We start from the raw sequence: 21,841 nt of genomic DNA on the forward strand, positions 1-21,841 counted from the left end.
TTTCTCTATGGGGTCTCTCTATGGGTCTGCCCCATAGGGGTTCTCTATGGGGTTTCTCCATGGGTCTGCCCCATAGGCACCCATTGCTGGCCCCATAGGGTTCCATAGGGGTTTCTCTATGTGTCTGCCCCATAGGGTTCCATAGGGGTTTTCTCTATGGGGTCTCTCTATGGGTCTGCCCCATAGGCACCCATTGCTAGCCCCATAGGGTTCCATAGGGGTTTCTCTATGGGTTTCTCTATGGGTCTGCCCCATAGGGGTTTCTCTATGGGGTTTCTCTATGGGTCTGCCCCATAGGGGTTCTCTATGGGGTTTCTCTATGGGTCTGCCCCATAGGCACCCATTGCTGGCCCCTTAGGGTTCCATAGGGGTTTCTCTATGGGTCTGCCCATAGGGGTTTCTCTATGGGGGTTCTCTATGGGTCTGCCCCATAGGGGTTTCTCTATGGGGGTTCTCCATGGGTCTGCCCCATAGGCACCCATTGCTGGCCCCATAGGGTTCTATAGGGGTTTCTCTCTAGGGTTCTCTATGGGTCTGCCCCATAGGGTTCCATAGGGTTTCTCTATGTGTCTGCCCCATAGGGTTCCATAGGGGTTCTCTATGGGTCTGCCCCATAGGGGTTTCTCTATGGGGTTTCTCTATGGGTCTGCCCCATAGGCACCCATTGCTGGCCCCATAGGGTTCCATAGGGGTCTCTCTATGGGTCTGCCCCATAGGGGTTTCTCTATGGGGTTTCTCTATGGGTCTGCCCCATAGGCACCCATTGCTGGCCCCATAGGGTTCCATAGGGGTTTCTCTATGGGGTTTCTCTATGGGTCTGCCCCATAGGGGTTTCTCTCTAGGGTTCTCTATGGGTCTGCCCCATAGGGGTTTCTCTCTAGGGTTCTCTATGGGTCTGCCCCCATAGGGTTCCATAGGGGTTTCTCCATGGGTCTGCCCATATTGGTTCTCTCTATGGGTCTGCCCCATAGGCACCCATTGCTGGCCCCATAGGGTTCCATAGGGTCTCTCTATGGGTCTGCCCCATAGGGTTCCATAGGGGTCTCTCTATGGGTCTGCCCCATAGGCACCCATTGCTGGCCCCATAGGGTTCCATAGGGGTTCTCTATGGGTCTGCCCCATAGGCACCCATTGCTGGCCCCATAGGGTTCCATAGGGGTTTCTCTATGGGTCTGCCCCATAGGGGTTTCTCTATGGGTCTGCCCCATAGGGTTCCATAGGGGTTTCTCTATGGGTCTGCCCCATAGGGGTTTCTCTATGGGTCTGCCCCATAGGGTTCCATAGGGGTTTCTCTATGGGTCTGCCCCATAGGGGTTTCTCTATGGGTCTGCCCCATAGGGTTCCATAGGGGTTTCTCTATGTGTCTGCCCCATAGGGGTTCTCTATGGGTCTGCCCCATAGGCACCCATTGCTGGCCCCATAGGGTTCCATAGGGGTTTCTCTATAGGGGTTCTCTATGGGTCTGCCCCATAGGCACCCATTGCTGGCCCCATAGGGTTCCATAGGGGTTTCTCCATGGGTCTGCCCCATAGGGGTTCTCTATGGGGTTTCTCTATGGGTCTGCCCCATAGGGTTCCATAGGGGTTTCTCTATAGGGTTTCTCTATGGGTCTGCCCCATAGGGGTCTCTCTATAGGTCTCTCTATGGGTCTGCCCCATAGGCACCCATTGCTGGCCCCATAGGGTTCCATAGGGGTTCTCCATGGGTCTGCCCCATAGGCACCCATTGCTGGCCCCATAGGGTTCCATAGGGGTTCTCCATGGGTCTGCCCCATAGGGTTCCATAGGGGTTTCTCTCTAGGGTTCTCTATGGGTCTGCCCCATAGGCACCCATTGCTGGCCCCATAGGGTTCCATAGGGGTTTCTCTATGGGGTTTCTCTATGGGTCTGCCCCATAGGGGTTTCTCTCTAGGGTTCTCTATGGGTCTGCCCCATAGGGGTTTCTCTCTAGGGTTCTCTATGGGTCTGCCCCATAGGGTTCCATAGGGGTTTCTCCATGGGTCTGCCCCATATTGGTTCTCTCTATGGGTCTGCCCCATAGGCACCCATTGCTGGCCCCATAGGGTTCCATAGGGGTCTCTCTATGGGTCTGCCCCATAGGGTTCCATAGGGGTCTCTCTATGGGTCTGCCCCATAGGCACCCATTGCTGGCCCCATAGGGTTCCATAGGGGTCTCTCTATGGGGTCTCTCTATGGGTCTGCCCCATAGGCACCCATTGCTGGCCCCATAGGGTTCCATAGGGGTTTCTCTATAGGGGTTCTCTATGGGTCTGCCCCATAGGCACCCATTGCTGGCCCCATAGGGTTCCATAGGGGTTCTCTATGGGTCTGCCCCATAGGGTTCCATAGGGGTTTCTCTATGGGTCTGCCCCATAGGGTTCTATAGGGGTTTCTCTATGGGGTTTCTCTATGGGTCTGCCCCATAGGCACCCATTGCTGGCCCCATAGGGTTCCATATTGGTTCTCTATGGGTCTGCCCCATAGGGTTCCATATTGGTTCTCTATGGGTCTGCCCCATAGGGTTCCATAGGGGTTTCTCTATGGGGTCTCTCTATGGGTCTGCCCCATAGGCACCCATTGCTGGCCCCATAGGGTTCCATATTGGTTCTCTATGGGTCTGCCCCATAGGGTTCCATATTGGTTCTCTATGGGTCTGCCCCATAGGGTTCCATAGGGGTCTCTCTATGGGGTCTCTCTATGGGTCTGCCCCATAGGCACCCATTGCTGGCCCCATAGGGTTCCATAGGGGTTTCTCTATGGGGTTTCTCTATGGGTCTGCCCCATATTGGTTCTCCATGGGTCTGCCCCATAGGCACCCATTGCTGGCCCCATAGGGTTCCATAGGGGTCTCTCTATGGGTCTGCCCCATAGGGGTTCTCTATGGGTCTGCCCCATAGGCACCCATTGCTGGCCCCATAGTGTTCCATAGGGTTTCTCTATGGGGTCTCTCTATGGGTCTGCCCCATAGGGGTTTCTCTATGGGGTCTCTCCATGGGTCTGCCCCATAGGCACCCATTGCTGGCCGTAGCTGTCCTGCAGCTCCTGGTTGTGGGGATCCTCCCAGCGCGGGCGGAGGCCGAGGCAGAGCAGCGGCTCCCACCCCTCCTGCGCCATCGCCACGAAGTAATCGGTGAAACCCGCGAAGGATTGGATGGCGCCTGCGGGGGGCGGGGCCCAGGGATCAGTGGGGCGGGACCCATGGATCAGTGGGGCAGAGATCAGTGGGGCAGGGACACAGAGATCAGTGGGGCAGAGATCAGTGGGGGAGGGACCCATGGATCAGTGGGGCAGAGATCAGTGGGGCGGGGACAGAGATCAGTGGGGCAGAGATCAGTGGGGTGGGACCCATAGATCAGTGGGGCAGGGACACATGGATCAGTGGGGCAGAGATCAGTGGGGCAGAGACACAGAGATCAGTGGGACAGGGACCCATGGATCAGTGGGGCAGGGACACAGAGATCAGTGGGGCAGGGACCCATGGATCAGTGGGGCAGAGATCAGTGGGGCAGGACCCATAGATCAGTGGGGCAGAGATCAGTGGGGCAGGGACACAGAGATCAGTGGGGCAGGGACCCATGGATCAGTGGGGCAGAGATCAGTGGGGCAGGACCCATAGATCAGTGGGGCAGAGATCAGTGGGGCAGGGACACAGAGATCAGTGGGGCAGAGATCAGTGGGGTGGGACACAGAGATCAGTGGGGCAGGATCCATAGATCAGTGGGGCAGAGATAAGTGGGGCAGGGACACAGAGATCAGTGGGGCGGGGACCCAGAGATCAGTGGGGCAGGGACACAGAGATCAGTGGGGCAGAAATCAGTGGGGAGGGACCCAGAGATCAGTGGGAGGGACCCAGAGATCAGTGGGGAAGAGATCAGTGGGTGGGACCCATGGATCAGTGGGGCGGGGACCCAGAGATCAGTGGGGGCGGGGACCCAGAGATCAGTGGGGCAGAGATCAGTGGGGAAGAGATCAGTGGGGTGGGACACAGAGATCAGTGGGGCAGGACCCATAGGTCAGTGGGGCAGAGATCAGTGGGGGAGGGACCCAGGGGTCAGTGGGGCAGAGATCAGTGGGGCAGGGACCCATAGATCAGTGGGGCAGGTACACATGGATCAGTGGGGAAGAGATCAATGGGGCAGGGAGCCATAGATCAGTGGGGCAGAGATCAGTGGGGCAGGGAGCCATAGATCAGTGGGGCAGGGACCCAGAGATCAGTGGGGCAGAGATCAGTGGGGCGGGGACCCATAGATCAATGGGGCAGAGGTCAGTGACACATACACCCAAGGACCCATAGACCCAAAGCCCAACACTTTGATTACCTCCCCCATTGATTACTCCACCCCCCACCCATGGGTGCCCCCCCCACCCCCCCACCCATGGGTGCCCCCCCCCCCCCAACCCATGGGTGCCCCCCCATTCCACCCATAGGTGCTCCCCCCCCCATAGGTGCTCCCCACCCCACCCATTGCTTACCCCCCCCACCCATGGGTGCCCCCCCCATTCCCCCCCATGGGTGCCCCCCCCCATAGTGCCCCCCCCACCCATGGGTGCCCCCCCCACCCCCCCCACCCATGGGTGCTCCCCCCCCCCCCCCCATAGGTGCTCCCCACCCATGGGTGTCCCCCCATCCACCCATGGGTGCCCCCCCCCCAACCCATGGGTGCCCCCCCACCCCACCCATAGGTGTCCCCCCCCATAGGTGCTCCCCACCCCACCCATTGCTTACCCCCCCACACCTATGGGTGCTCCCCACCCACCCATGGGTGCCCCCCTACCCCACCCATGGGTGCCCCCCTACCCCACCCATAGGTGCTCCCACCCCACCCATTGCTTACCCCCCCCACCCATGGGTGCCCCCCCCCCCACCCCCATGGGTGCCCCCCCCCCCCCCACCCATGGGTGCTCCCCACCCACCCATAGGTGCTCCCCCACCCATGGGTGCCCCCCCCCCCCCCAACCCATAGGTGTCCCTCCCCCATGGGTGCTCCCACCCCACCCATTGCTTATCCCCCCACACCTATGGGTGCTCCCACCCACCCATGGGTGCCCCCTACCCCACCCATGGGTGCCCCCCCCACCCCACCCATAGGTGCTCCCACCCCACCCATTGCTTACCCCCCCACACCCATGGGTGCCCCCCGCACCCCCCCCCACCCATGGGTGCTCCCCACCCACCCATAGGTGTCCCCCCCCATAGGTGCTCCCCACCCCACCCATTGCTTACCCCCCCACACCTATGGGTGCTCCCACCCACCCATGGGTGCCCCCCCCCACCCACCCATAGGTGCTCCCCCACCCATGGGTGCCCCCCCCCCCCAACCCATAGGTGTCCCCCCCCATGGGTGCTCCCACCCCACCCATTGCTTATCCCCCCACACCTATGGGTGCTCCCACCCACCCATGGGTGCCCCCCTACCCCACCCATGGGTGCCCCCCCACCCCACCCATAGGTTCTCCCCACCCCACCCATTGCTTACCCCCCCCCACCCATGGGTGCCCCCCCCAGCCCCCCACCCATGGGTGCCCCCCCTCCCCCATGGGTGCCCCCCTACCCCACCCATGGGTGCCCCCCCCACCCCCCCCACCCATAGGTGCTCCGCCCCCCATAGGTGCTCCCCACCCCACCCATTGCTTACCCACCCCACCCATGGGTGCCCCCCCCCCCCCCCCCATGGGTGCCCCCCCCCCCCACCCATGGGTGCCCCCCCCACCCCCCCCACCCATGGGTGCCCCCCCACCTATCTGGAAGTAGGAGTAAGCAGCCAGGGGCTCGTTGACCAATCGGTCGCGCCGGGGGTTGCGGGGCCTCAGGTGCATGATGTCGCTCTCGGCCCTCTCATAGGCCAAGGACACGGAGGGGAACTGTGGGGCAGGAAGGGGGCGCTCGGGGACCCACACATCCGTGGGGCAGCCCCATGGATCCTATGGGGTACCCAGTTCCTATGGGGTAGCCCAATGGAGAAGCTCAATGGATGGATGGAGTCAATGGGGGTGACCCATATATCTATAGGGCAGCCCCATGGATCCTATGGGGTACCCAGTTCCTATGGGGTAGCCCAATGGAGAAGCTCAATGGATGGATGGAGTCAATGGGGGTGACCCATATGTCTATAGGGCAGCCCCATGGTTTCCTATGGGGTAGCCCAATGGAGAAGCTCAATGGATGGATGGAGTCAATGGGGGTGACCCATATATCTATAGGGCAGCCCCATGGATCCTATGGGGTACCCCAATGGAGAAGCTCAATGGATGGATGGAGTCAATGGGGGTGACCCATATATCTATAGGGCAGCCCCATGGATCCTATGGGGTACCCAGTTCCTATGGGGGTAGCCCAATGGAGAAGCTCAATGGATGGATGGAGTCAATGGGGGTGACCCATATGTCTATAGGGCAGCCCCATGGATCCTATGGGGTAGCCCAATGGAGAAGCTCAATGGATGGATGGAGTCAATGGGGGTGACCCATATATCTATAGGGCAGCCCCATGGATCCTATGGGGTAGCCCAATGGAGAAGCTCAATGGATGGATGGAGTCAATGGGGGTGACCCATATGTCTATAGGGCAGCCCCATGGTTCCTATGGGGTAGCCCAATGGAGAAGCTCAATGGATGGATGGAGTCAATGGGGTGACCCATATATCTATAGGGCAGCCCCATGGATCCTATGGGGTAGCCCAATGGAGAAGCTCAATGGATGGATGGAGTCAATGGGGGTGACCCATATATCTATAGGGCAGCCCCATGGTTCCTATGGGGTAGCCCAATGGAGAAGCTCAATGGATGGATGGAGTTAATGGGGGTGACCCATATATCTATAGGGCAGCCCCATGGATCCTATGGGGTACCCAGTTCCTATGGGGTAGCCCAATGGAGAAGCTCAATGGATGGATGGAGTCAATGGGGGTGACCCATATGTCTATAGGGCAGCCCCATGGATCCTATGGGGTAGCCCAATGGAGAAGCTCAATGGATGGATGGAGTCAATGGGGGTGACCCATATGTCTATAGGGCAGCCCCATGGATCCTATGGGGTACCCAGTTCGTATGGGGTACCCCAATGGAGAAGCTCAATGGATGGATGGAGTCAATGGGGGTGACCCATATATCTATAGGGCAGCCCCATGGATCCTATGGGGTACCCAGTTCCTATGGGGTACCCCAATGGAGAAGCTCAATGGATGGATGGAGTCAATGGGGGTGACCCATATATCTATAGGGCAGCCCCATGGATCCTATATGGGGTACCCCAATGGAGAAGCACAATGGATGGATGGATGTCAATGGGGGTGACCCATATATCTATAGGGCAGCCCCATGGATCCTATGGGGTACCCAGTTCCTATGGGGTAGCCCAATGGAGAAGCTCAATGGATGGATGGAGTCAATGGGGGTGACCCATATGTCTATAGGGCAGCCCCATGGATCCTATGGGGTAGCCCAATGGAGAAGCTCAATGGATGGATGGAGTCAATGGGGGTGACCCATATATCTATAGGGCAGCCCCATGGTTCCTATGGGGTAGCCCAATGGAGAAGCTCAATGGATGGATGGAGTCAATGGGGGTGACCCATATATCTATAGGGCAGCCCCATGGTTCCTATGGGGTAGCCCAATGGAGAAGCTCAATGGATGGATGGAGTCAATGGGGGTGACCCATATGTCTATAGGGCAGCCCATGGATCCTATGGGGTACCCAGTTCCTATGGGGTAGCCCAATGGAGAAGCTCAATGGATGGATGGAGTCAATGGGGGTGACCCATATATCTATAGGGCAGCCCCATGGTTCCTATGGGGTAGCCCAATGGAGAAGCTCAATGGATGGATGGATGTCAATGGGGGTGACCCATATATCTATAGGGCAGCCCCATGGTTCCTATGGGGTAGCCCAATGGAGAAGCTCAATGGATGGATGGAGTCAATGGGGGTGACCCATATGTCTATAGGGCAGCCCCATGGATCCTATGGGGTAGCCCAATGGAGAAGCTCAATGGATGGAGTCAATGGGGGTGACCCATATATCTATAGGGCAGCCCCATGGATCCTATGGGGTACCCCAATGGAGAAGCTCAATGGATGGATGGAGTCAATGGGGGTGACCCATATGTCTATAGGGCAGCCCCATGGTTCCTATGGGGTACCCCAATGGAGAAGCTCAATGGATGGATGGAGTCAATGGGGGTGACCCATATATCTATAGGGCAGCCCCATGGATCCTATGGGGTACCCAGTTCCTATGGGGTAGCCCAATGGAGAAGCTCAATGGATGGATGGAGTCAATGGGGGTGACCCATATATCTATAGGGCAGCCCCATGGATCCTATGGGGTACCCCAATGGAGAAGCTCAATGGATGGATGGAGTCAATGGGGGTGACCCATATGTCTATAGGGCAGCCCCATGGATCCTATGGGGTGCCCCAATGGAGAAGCTCAATGGATGGATGGAGTCAATGGGGGTGACCCATATGTCTATAGGGCAGCCCCATGGATCCTATGGGGTACCCCAATGGAGAAGCTCAATGGATGGATGTAGTCAATGGGGGGTGACCCATATATCTATAGGGCAGCCCCATGGATCCTATGGGGTACCCCAATGGAGAAGCTCAATGGATGGGTAGAGTCATTGGGGGTGACCCATATGTCTATAGGGCAGCCCCATGGATCCTATGGGGTACCCCAATGGAGAAGCTCAATGGATGGATGGAGTCAATGGGGGTGACCCATATATCTATAGGGCAGCCCCATGGATCCTATGTGGTACCCCAATGGAGAAGCACAATGGATGGACCCTTTTCAATGGGGTGTGGATGGTCGTGACCCACACATCCATAGGGGAACCCCAATGCCTCCATCATCTCCTATGGGGCACCCCAATGGAGACCCTCAATGGATGGACCCCTATCAATGGGGCCTCGATGGTGGTGACCCACATATGGGACCCCCACTGCCTCCATCATCTCCTATGGGGCACCCCAATGGAGACCCTCAATGGATCGACCCTTTTCAATGGGGCCTCGATGGTGGTGACCCACATACGGGACCCCCAATGCCTCCATCATCTCCTATGGGGCACCCCAATGGAGACCCTCAATGGATGGACCCCTATCAATGGGGCCTCGATGGTGGTGACCCACACATCCATAGGGGAACCCCACTGCCTCCATCATCTCCTATGGGGCACCCCAATGGAGACCCTCAATGGATCGACCCTTTTCAATGGGGCCTCGATGGTGGTGACCCACACATCCATAGGGGAACCCCACTGCCTCCATCATCTCCTATGGGGCACCCCAATGGAGACCCTCAATGGATCGACCCTTTTCAATGGGGCCTCGATGGTGACGACCCCCATCTGCGAACCCCCACTGCCTCCATCATCTCCTATGGGGAGATGTCCCTATAGGGGAATCGGGGTGAGGAACACCCCCCCCAACCCCACCCCCCAACAATGGGGCTCACGATGTCGGTGCAGAGCTCGATGAAGAGGATGGTGATGCAGCCGAGGGGCAGGGGGATGCTGGCCGTGATGTAGATGAGGTAAGGGGTCAGCTCGGGGATGTTCTTGGTCAAGGTGTAGGCAATGGACTTCTTGAGGTTGTCGAAGATCAGGCGGCCTTTGGGGGTTGGGGGGGGGGGGGGTGTCAGGGCCTGGCCATGGGGCCAAGGACCCAAAGACCCAATGGGCAAGGAGCCAAAGACCCAATGGCCAAGGAGCCAAAGACCCAAGGACCCAAAGACCCAATGGCCAAGGAGCCAAAGACCCAAGGACCCAAAGACCCAATGGCCAAGGAGCCAAAGACCCAATGGGCAAGGACCCAAAGACCCAATGGCCAAGGACCCAAAGACCCAATGGCCAAGAACCCAAAGACCCAACAAGAACCAAGACCCAAGGACCCAATGGCCAAGGACCCAAGGACCCAATGGCCAAGGAGCCAAAGACCCAATGGCCAAGGAGCCAAAGACCCAATGGGCAAGGAGCCAAAGACCCAATGGGCAAGGAGCCAAAGACCCAATGGCCAAGGACCCAAAGACCCAATGGGCAAGGACCCAAAGACCCAATGGGCAAGGACCCAAGGACCCAATGGCCAAGGACCCAAAGACCCAATGGTCAAGGACCCAAGGACCCAATGGTCAAGGACCCAAAGACCCAATGGTCAAGGACCCAAAGACCCAATGGTCAAGGACCCAATGACCAAGGAGCCAAAGACCCAATGGCCAAGGAGCCAAAGACCCAAAGACCCAATGGTCAAGGACCCAAAGACCCAATGGCCAAGGAGCCAAAGACCCAAAGAACCAATGGACAAGGAGCCAAAGAGCCAAGGACCCAATGGTCAAGGACCCAAAGACCCAATGGCCAAAGACCCAATGGACAAGGACTCAATGACCAAGGACCCAATGGTCAAGGACCCAAAGACCCAATGGCCAAAGACCCAATGGACAAGGACTCAATGACCAAGGACCCAATGACCCAATGGGGGTGCCCGAACCCTCATAGACCTCAACGCTGGGTCCCCAAACCCCCATAGACCTCAATGTTGGGTCCCCAAACCCCCATAGACCTCAACGTTGGGTCCCCAAACCCCCATAGACCTCAACGTTGGGTCCCCAAACCCCCATCGACCTCAACGTTGGGTCCCCAAACCCCCATCGACCTCAACGTTGGGTCCCCAAACCCCCATAGACCTCAACGTTGGGTCCCCAAACCCCCATAGACCTCAACGTTGGGTACCCAAACCCCCATAGACCTCAACGTTGGGTCCCCAAACCCTCATAGACCTCAACGTTGGGTACCCAAAGACCCATCGACCTCAACGTTGGGTACCCAAAGACCCATTGACCTCAACGTTGGGTACCCAAAGACCCATTGACCTCAACGTTGGGTCCCCAAAGACCCATCGACCTCAACGTTGGGTACCCAAACCCCCATAGACCTCAACGTTGGGTCCCCAAACCCCCATAGACCTCAACGTTGGGTCCCCAAACCCTCATAGACCTCAACGTTGGGTACCCAAAGACCCATCGACCTCAACGCTGGGTCCCCAAACCCCCATAGACCTCAACGTTGGGTACCCAACCCCCCATAGACCTCAACGTTGGGTCCCCAAACCCCCATAGACCTCAATGTTGGGTACCCAAAGACCCATAGACCTCAACGTTGGGCACCCAAACCCCCATAGACCTCAACGTTGGGTCCCCAAACCCTCATAGACCTCAACGTTGGGTACCCAAACCCCCATCGACCTCAACGTTGGGTACCCAAAGACCCATAGACCTCAACGTTGGGCACCCAAACCCCCATCGACCTCAATGTCGGGTCCGTCCCCCCCACCCCCGCCCCATTGCGCCCCACGGCCCCCTCGCACCCTGCTCGACGCCGGTGACGATGGAGGCGAAGTTGTCGTCCAATAGGATCATGTCGGCGGCGTTCTTGGCGGCGTCGGAGCCGGCGATGCCCATGGCCACGCCGATGTCGGCCTTCTTCAACGCCGGCGAATCGTTGACGCCGTCGCCCGTCACCGCCACGATGGCGCCCTAGGGGATGGGGATGTGGGGTGGGGGCGTTGGGGATGGGGGGGTGGGGATGGGGGGGTTGGGTGGGCATGTGGGGTGCAGGAGGAGCCAAGGAGGCTAAGAGGGAAGACCCAGAGAGCCCCATACCCCACCCCTCATACCCCATACGCCACACTCCATATCCCATACCCCATATCCTATATCCCATATCCCATGCCCCATATCCCATATCCCATATCCCACACCCCATACCTGACGCCCCATATCCCATACCCCACATCCCATACCCCATATCCCACACCCATATACCATACCCCATATCCCATATCCCATATCCCATACTCCATGACTACCTGACGCCCCATATCCCACACCCCGCATCCCATACCCCATATCCCACACCCCATATACCATACCCCATATCCCATACTCCATACCCCATACCCCACATCCCATACCCCATATCCCACACCCCATATACCATACCCCATATCCCATACTCCATACCCCATACTCCATACCCCATACCCCACATCCCATACCCCATATCCCACACCCCACATCCCATACCCCATACCCCACACCCCACACCCCACACCCCATATCCCACACCCCATATCCCATATCCCATATCCTATACCCCACACCCCATATCCCATACCCCACACCCCACACCCCGTACCCCACACCCCACACCCCATACCCCATACCCCACACAACATACCCCACATCCCACACCCCATACACCATACACCATACCCCATATCCCATATCCCATACCCCACACCCCATACCCCACACCCCATATCCCACACCCCATATCCCACACCCCATATCCCATACCCCATACCCACACCCCACACCCCACACCCCCCATCCCATGTCCCACCAGCCGCTGGCAGCTCTCCACTATCACCAGCTTCTGCTGTGGGGACGTGCGGGCAAAAACCATCTCGGGGTGGGTCCGGAGGAGACCCTCGAGGGCTTCCGGTGTCATGGCCGCCAGCTCGGCCCCCGTCACCACCCGAGCCCGGGCTTGCCTGGGGGTCACACAGGGGACTTGTGGGTCCTCGGAGCCCCATCTGTGGGGCTGGAGCACGCCCAGGTGGGGTGGTGGCTACCAGGGGCCTTCAATGGCTACCATAGACCAGCAATGGCCACCGTAGACCATCAATGGCCGCCGTAGACCATCAATGGCTACCATGGTCTAGACCCCTGTCCTTGGTGCTGAAGCACCCCAAGACATGGTGGTGGCCACCATGGGCCATCAATGGCTACCATAGACCATTAATGGCCACCATGGGCCACCAATGGCCGCCATGGTCTAGACCCCTGTCCTTGGTGCTGAAGCGCCCCAAGACATGGTGGTGGCCACCATGGGCCATCAATGGCCACCATAGACCATTAATGGCCACCATGGGCCACCAATGGCCACCATTGACCATCAATGGCCGCCATGGTCTAGACCCCTGTCCTTGGTGCTGAAGCGCCCCAAAACATGGTGGTGGCCACCATGGGCCATCAACGGCTACCATAGACCATTAATGGCCACCATGGGCCACCAATGGCCACCATTGACCATTAATGGCCACCATAGATCATCAATGGCCACCATAGTCCCTCAAGGGCCACCGTAGGCCATCAATGGCCACCATAGGCCATTGATATCAACCACGCTCCACCAATGGCCACCATGGGCCACCAGTGTCTACCATAGAACACCAATGGCAACCATGGTCCATCAATGGCCACCTTAGGCCATCGATATCAACCATGGTCCACCAATGGCCACCATAATCCCTCAATGGCCACCATTGGCCACCAATGGCCTCCATTGGCCACCAATGTCTCCTGTAGGCCACCAATGTCCTCCATTGGCCACCAATGTCTAACATAGGCCACCAATGTCTAACATAGACCACCAATGGCAACCATGGTCCATCAATGACTACCATAGATCATCAATGGCCACCATAGTATATCAATGGCCACCATAGGCCATCAATGACCTCCATTGGCCACCAATGACCTCCATTGGCCACCAATGATCTCCATTGGCCACCAATGTGCTCCATTGGCCCCCAATGACCTCCATAGGCCACCAATGACCTCCATTGGCCCCCAATGACCTCCATTGGCCACCAATGTCTCCATTGGCCCCCAAAGACCTCCATTGGCCCCCAAAGACCTCCATTGGCCACCCATGACCTCCATTGGCCACCAATGACCTCCATTGGCCACCAATGACCTCCATTGGCCACCAATGACCTCCATTGGCCACGAATGACCTCCATTGGCCCCCAATGACCTCCATTGGACCCCAATGACCTCCATTGGCCACCAATGACCTCCATTGGCCCCCAATGACCTCCATTGGCCACCAATGACCTCCATTGGCCCCTAATGACCTCCATTGGCCCCCAATGACCTCCATTGGCCCCCAAAGACCTCCATTGGCCACCAATGACCTCCATTGGCCACCAATGGCCACGCTGCTCCCACCTGGGGTCCACACGCTCCAAGGGCACCCTCAGCCTCGCCGCCACCTCCTCGGGGGTCTCGCTGCCCTCGGAGATGATGCCCACAGCGGCCGCGATGGCCTTGGCCGTGATGGGGTGGTCCCCGGTCACCATGATCACCTATGGGGGGGGGCAAGGGGTGGGAGGAGGCAGTGTGGGCAGCAATGACCCCATATCCCATACCCCACATCCCATATGCCATATCCCATACCCCACATCCCATATGCCATATCCCATACCCCACATCCCATATGCCATATCCCATACCCCACATCCCATATGCCATATCCCATACCCCACATCCCATACCCCATATCCTATATCCCAAACCCCATATCCCATATCTCATATCCCATATCAGATACATCATACCCTATATCCCATACCCCATACCCCATATTCCATACTCCAAACCCCATTCCCCATACCCCATACCCCATATTCTGTACAACATATCCCATACCCCATATCCTATACCCCGTACCCCATATCTCATATCCTATATCCCATACCCCATATCCCATACCCCATACCATATATCTCATATCCTATACCCCATATCCCATACCCCATACCCCATATCCAATATCTCATATCCTATATCCCATACCCCATATCCCATACCCCATATCCAATATCTCATATCCTATATCCCATACCCCATATCCTCTATCCCATATCTCATATCCTATATCCCATACTCCATATCCCATATCAGATACCCCATACCCCATATCCCATACAACATATCCCATACCCCATATCCCATAGCACATATCCCATACCCCACATTATCCCACATTATCCGAACCATAACCGTAACCCTAACCCACATTATCCCCCATTATCCCCCTTTATCCTCCATTATCCCCCACCGTGATCCCCCATTATCCCCCACTATCCATTATCCTAACCATAACCTTAACTGTAACCCTAACCCACATTATCCCATGTTATCCCCCATTATCCCCCGTTATCCCCCATTATAACCCATTATACCCCATTATAACCCCATTGTAACTAACTCTAACCATAACCATAACCATAACCGTAACCATAACCGTAACCGTAACCCTAACCCACGTTATCCCACATTATACCCCATTTTAACCCCATTATAACATCATTATACCCCATTATCCCCCCATTATCCTCCATTATCCCCATTATCCCCCATTATCCCCCATTATAACCCCATTGTAACCCATTATAACCCCATTATCCCCCATTATCCCTCATTATAACCCCATTATCCCCCATTATCCCCCATTATAACCCATTATAACCCCATTATCCCCCATTATAACCCCATCATCCCCCATTATACCCCCATTATCCCCCATTATCCCCCATTATAACCCCATTATAACCCATTATCCCCCATTATAACCCCATTATCCCCCATTATCCCCCATTATAACCCATTTAGAACCCCATTATCCCCCATTATAACCCCATTATCCCCCATTATAACCCCATTATCCCCCCATTATCCCCATTACCCCCCATTATAACCCCATTATCCCCCATTATAACCCCATTAAACCCCCATTACCCCCCATTATCCTTACCCCCATTAACCCCCCCATTATCCCCCATTACCCCCCATTACCCCATACCCTGATCCCCGCCGTCCGGCACTTGAGCACGGCCTGGGGCACGGTGGCCCGGGGGGGGTCGATCATGGCCACGAGGCCGCTGAAGCAGAGCCCGGAGGCCAAGGCCGGGAGCTCCTCGGGGTCCCCATCCGGAGGCACAGAGCCGGCGGGGAGCCAGCGGGAACAGAACCCTAGGGGTGGGGGGTGGGATATGGGGTATGGGGTGTGGGGGGTGGGGTATGGGATATGGGGTATGGGATATGGGATGTGGGGTGTGGGATATGGGGTATGGGGTATGGGATATGGGATATGGGATATGGGGTATGGGATGTGGGGTATGGGATATGGGGTATGGGGTATGGGATATGGGATATGGGGTATGGGGTATGGGATATGGGATATGGGATATGGGGTATGGGGTATGGGATATGGGGTATGTGATATAGGATATGGGACATGGGGTATGGGATATGGGATATGGGATATGGGATATGGGGTGTGGGGTATGGGATATGGGATATGGGGTGTGGGATATGGGATATGGGGTGTGGGATATGGGATATGGGGTGTGGGATATGGGGTATGGGATATGGGGTGTGGGATATGGGATATGGGATATGGGGTGTGGGATATGGGATATGGGGTATGGGATATGGGATATGGGATATGGGATATGGGGTATGGGGTATGGGGTGTGGGGTGTGGGGTGTGGGGTATGGGATATGGGATATGGGGTATGGGGTATGGGGTATGGGGTGTGGGGTATGGGATATGGGGTATGGGGTATGGGGTATGGGATATGGGGTGTGGGATATGGGGTATGGGGTATGGGGTGTGGGGTATGGGATATGGGGTATGGGATATGGGATATGGGATATGGGATATGGGGTATGGGGTATGGGGTGTGGGGTGTGGGGTATGGGATATGGGATATGGGGTATGGGGTATGGGTATGGGGTGTGGGGTATGGGATATGGGGTATGGGGTATGGGGTATGGGATAGGGTGTGGGATATGGGATATGGGGTATGGGGTATGGGTGTGGGTATGGGATATGGGGTTGGGGTATGGGATATGGGATATGGGGTATGGGGTATGGGATATGGGGTATGGGGTATGGGGTATGGGGTATGGGGTATGGGGGATATGGGGTATGGGGGAATGGGGTATGGGGTATGGGATATGGGGTATGGGGTATGGGATATGGGATATGGGTGTGGGATATGGGATATGGTGGGATATGGGGTAGTGGGGACATTTCACGTGGGATATGGGGTATGGGATATGGGTATGGGATGGGATATGGGGTATGCAGGATATGGGGTGTGGGATATGGGAGTGGGATATGGGTGGGTTATGGGATGGTATGGGATGTGGGATATGGGTATGGGGTATGGGCATGGGGTAATGGGATATGGGTATGGGTATGGGGTATGGGGTATGGGGTTGTGGGGTATGGGGGATGGGGTATGGGGTATGGGATATGGGATATGGGATATGGGTTGGGATTGGGACTATGGATGGCTATGGGGTATGGATATGGGATATGGGGATATGGGGTGTGGGATATGGGATATGGATCTGGGATCATGGGATATTTGGTATGGTATAGGATATGGGCTATGGGATATTATGGGATGTGCCCCCACTCACCCAGGACCCTCTCTCCGCGCCCCCCCAGCTCCGCGTAGGCCCCCTCGAAGGCCTCCCTCCATTGGGGGACCCAGGGGCAGCTCCTGGCCCTTGAGCAGGACGTGGCTGCAGCGCTCCAGGACCCGCTCGGGGGCACCCTTCAACACCAGCACCTGCCGCTCCCCGGCCTCGTGACGACACCTATGGGTGCCAATGGGGTGCTATGGGGGCCTATGGGGGCTATGGGGGGCTATGGGTGCTATGGGGGGCTATGGGGGGCTATGGGGGGCTATGAGGGGCTATGGGTGCTATGGGGGGCTATGGGGGCTATGGGTGCTATGGGGGGCTATGGGGGCCTATGGGGTGGGCTATGGGGGGCTATGGGGGCCTATGGGTGCTATGGGGGGCTATGGGGGGCTATGGGTGCTATGGGGGGCTATGGGGGGCTATGGGGGGCTATGGGTGTCAATGGGGTGCTATGGGTGCTATGGGGGGCTATGGGGGGCTATGGGTGCTATGGGGGGCTATGGGGGGCTATGGGGGCCTATGGGGTGCTATGGGTGTCTATGCGGTGCTACGGGTGGCAATGGGGTGCTATGGATGCCAATGGGTGCTATGGGGGCCTATGGGGGCTATGGGTGCCAGTGGGGGCTATGGGTGCCAATGGGGTGCTATGGGTGCCTATGGGTGCTATGGGGGGCTATGGGGGGCTATGGGGGCCTATGGGGGCTATGGGGGGCTATGGGGGGCTATGGGGGGCTATGGGTGCTATGGGGTGCTATGGGGGCCTATGGGGAGCTATGGGGGGCTATGGGGGGCTATGGGTGTCAATGGGGTGCTATGGGTGTCTATGGGGGGCTATGGGGGGCTATGGGTGCTATGGGGGGCTATGGGGGCCTATGGGGGGCTATGGGTGCCAGTGGGGGCTATGGGTGTCAATGGGGGCTATGGGGGGGCTATGGGGGCCTATGGGGGGCTATGGGTGCCAGTGGGGGCTATGGGTGTCAATGGGGGCTATGGGGGGCTATGGGGGCCTATGGGGGGCTATGGGTGCCAGTGGGGGCTATGGGTGTCAATGGGTGCCAAGGGGGGCTATGGGGGCCTATGGGGGGCTATGGGTGCCAGTGGGGGCTATGGGTGTCAATGGGTGCCAAGGGGGGCTATGGGTGTCAATGGGGGCTATTGGGGCCTATGGGGTGCTATGGGTGCCAGTGGGGGCTATGTGTGTCAATGGGTGCTATGGGGGGCTATGGGGGCCTATGGGGGGCTATGGGTGACAATGGGGGCTATGGGTGCCGATGGGGGCTATGGGTGCCAATGGGGGGCAATGGGTGTCAATGGGTGCTATGGGGGGCTATGGGGGCTATGGGGGCCTATGGGGGCTATGGGTGCCAATGGGGCTATGGGTGCCTATGGGTGCTATGGGTGCCAATGGGGTGTATGGGTGCCAATGGGGCCTACGGGTGCCAATGGGGTCTATGGGTGCCAATGGGGCCTACGGGTGCTAATGGTATCTTTGGGTCCCTTCAGGGTCTATGGGTCCCATCAAGGCTTATGGGTTTAACCAAGGTCCTTTGGGTCCCACCAGGTCATTGGGGTCCCACCAGGGGCTATGGGGGCTCAGCATCGCCCCCATTGTCCCCATTGGTTGACCCCATTGTCCTCATTGATCCCATTGACCCCATTGATCCCATTGAGCCCATTGCCCCCATTGCCCCCATTGACCTCATTGATCCCATTGACCCCGTTGACTTCATTGATCCCATTGACCCCATTGACCCCATTGATCCCATTGACCCCATTGACCTCATTGACCCCATTGCCCCCATTGACCCCATTGATCCCATTGACCCCATTGACCTCATTGATCCCATTGCCCCCATTGACCTCATTGCCCCCATTGACCCCATTGATCCCATTGGCCCCATTGACCCCATTGATCCCATTGCCCCCATTGCCCCCATTGACCTCATTGATCCCATTGCCCCCATTGACCTCATTGATCCCATTGACCCCGTTGACTTCATTGATCCCATTGACCCCGTTGACCCCATTGATCCCATTGCCCCCATTGACCTCATTGATCCCATTGCCCCCATTGACCCCATTGATCCCATTGACCCCATTGACCCCATTGACCTCATTGATCCCATTGCCCCCATTGACCCCATTGACCCCATTGATCCCATTGACCCCATTGACCTCATTGATCCCATTGACCTCATTGACTTCATTGATCCCATTGACCTCATTGATCCCATTGACCCCATTGACCCCATTGATCCCATTGACCCCATTGACCTCATTGATCCCATTGCCCCCATTGACCTCATTGATCCCATTGACCCCATTGATCCCATTGACCCCATTGACCTCATTGATCCCATTGACCTCATTGACTTCATTGATCCCATTGACCCCATTGACCCCATTGACCCCATTGATCCCATTGACCCCATTGACCCCATTGATCCCATTGACCTCATTGATCCCATTGACCCCGTTGACTTCATTGACCCCATTGATCCCATTACCCCCATTCCCCCCATTCCCCCCATTGCCCCCATTGCCCCCCATTGCCCCATTGCATCACCTGGAACTTGTTGCTGGAGTTAAAGGGCAGCTCCACCACCTTTGGGAACCGGGCCCTCAACGCCGCCACCGGCCCCAACGTCACCTCCGCGAACTTCAGCAGCGCCGTCTCCGACGCGTCACCGATGACGTCACGCTAAAAGGGGGAGGGGCCGCCGTAAGGGGGCGGGGACACGGACCCATAGGGCCGCTACTACGCACATAGCAGGTCCCTATATGAACTTCCCACACCCATATATGGTCCTTATAAGGCCCTCTCAGCCCCATATATGGTCCCTAAGGGCTCCTCTCAGCCCCACATATGGTCCCCAAAGGCTCCTCCCAGCCCCATATATGGTGCCTAAAGACCCCTATCAGCCCCATATATGGTCCCTAAAGACACCTCTCACCCCATATATGGTCCCTAAAGGCTCCTCCCAGCCCTATATATGGTCCCTAAAGGCTCCTCCCAGCCCCACATATGGTCCCCAAAGGCTCCTCCCAGCCCCATATATGGTGCCTAAAGACCCCTATCAGCCCCATATATGGTCCCTAAAGGCTCCTCCCAGCCCCATATATGGTCCCTAAAGGCTCCTCCCACCTCCATATATGGTCCCTAAAGGCTCCTCCCAGCCCCATATATGGTCCCTAAAGATGCCTCTCAGCCCCACATATGGTCCCTAAAGGCTCCTCCCAGCCCCATATATGGTGCCTAAAGACGCCTCTCAGCCCCATATATGGTCCTTCTAAGCCCCTCTCAGCCCCATATATGGTCCCTAAAGACGCCTCTCAGCCCCATATATGGTCCTTCTAAGCACCTCTCAGCCCCATATATGGTCCCTAAAGGCGCCTCCCAGCCCCATATATGGTGCCTAAAGACGCCTCTCAGCCCCATATATGGTCCCTAAAGATGCCTCTCAGCCCCATATATGGTCCCTAAAGACACCTCCCAGCCCCACATATGGTCCCTAAAGACGCCTCTCAGCCCCATATATGGTCCTTCTAAGCCCCTCTCAGCCCCATATATGGTCCCTAAAGGCGCCTCCCAGCCCCATATATGGTCCCTAAAGATGCCTCTCACCCATATATGGTCCCTAAGGGCTCCTCTCAGCCCCATATATGGTCCCTAAAGACGCCTCTCAGCCCATATATGGTCCCTAAAGGCTCCTCCCAGCCCCATATATGGTCCCTAAGGGCTCCTCTCAGCCCCATATATGGTCCCTAAAGACGCCTCCCAGCCCCATATATGGTCCCTAAAGGCTCCTCCCAGCCCCATATATGGTCCCTAAAGATGCCTCTCACCCATATATGGTCCCTAAGGGCTCCTCTCAGCCCCATATATGGTCCCTAAAGACGCCTCTCAGCCCCATATATGGTCCCTAAAGGCTCCTCCCAGCCCCATATATGGTCCCTAAAAGCTCCTCCGAGCCCCATATATGGTCCCTGAAGGCTCCCCCCACCTCCATATATGGTCCCTAAAGGCTCCTCCCAGCCCCATATATGGTCCCTAAAGGCTCCTCCCAGCCCCATATATGGTCCCTAAAGGCTCCTCCCAGCCCCATATATGGTCCCTAAAGATGCCTCTCAGCCCCATATATGGTCCCTAAAGACCCCTCCCAGCCCCATATATGGTCCCTAAAGATGCCTCTCAGCCCCATATATGGTCCCTAAAGGCTCCTCCCAGCCCCATATATGGTCCCTAAAAGCTCCTCCGAGCCCCATATATGGTCCCTAAAGGCTCCTCCCAGCCCCATATATGGTCCCTAAAGACCCCTCTCAGCCCCATATATGGTCCCTAAAGATGCCTCTCAGCCCACATATGGTCCCTAAAGGCTCCTCCCAGCCCCATATATGGTGCCTAAAGACGCCTCTCAGCCCCATATATGGTCCTTCTAAGCCCCTCTCAGCCCCATATATGGTGCCTAAAGACACCTCCCAGCCCCACATATGGTCCCTAAAGACGCCTCTCAGCCCCATATATGGTCCTTCTAAGCCCCTCTCAGCCCCATAT

General features: G+C 57.1%; 1 protein-coding gene across 1 annotated transcript in view; it reads right to left on the reverse strand.

Annotated features, from left to right (window-relative positions):
• Positions 1–21,841, reverse strand: part of ATP4A (ATPase H+/K+ transporting subunit alpha) — a 50,915-nt gene that overhangs the window by 11,916 nt on the left and 17,158 nt on the right. The window contains 10 exon segments of the mRNA XM_061444196.1: positions 3,012–3,157; positions 5,738–5,861; positions 9,460–9,614; positions 11,364–11,532; positions 12,401–12,551; positions 14,014–14,150; positions 15,650–15,819; positions 17,281–17,347; positions 17,349–17,480; positions 19,853–19,987. Of these exon segments, the coding sequence (XP_061300180.1) occupies positions 3,012–3,157; positions 5,738–5,861; positions 9,460–9,614; positions 11,364–11,532; positions 12,401–12,551; positions 14,014–14,150; positions 15,650–15,819; positions 17,281–17,347; positions 17,349–17,480; positions 19,853–19,987 (1,386 nt within the window).

Source organism: Pezoporus flaviventris, unplaced genomic scaffold (genome assembly GCF_033815535.1).
Source record: "Pezoporus flaviventris isolate CSIRO_AGI_PZ_B2104156 unplaced genomic scaffold, CSIRO_AGI_Pfla_v1 ptg000725l, whole genome shotgun sequence".
In the NCBI taxonomy this organism is placed as follows: domain Eukaryota; kingdom Metazoa; phylum Chordata; class Aves; order Psittaciformes; family Psittacidae; genus Pezoporus; species Pezoporus flaviventris.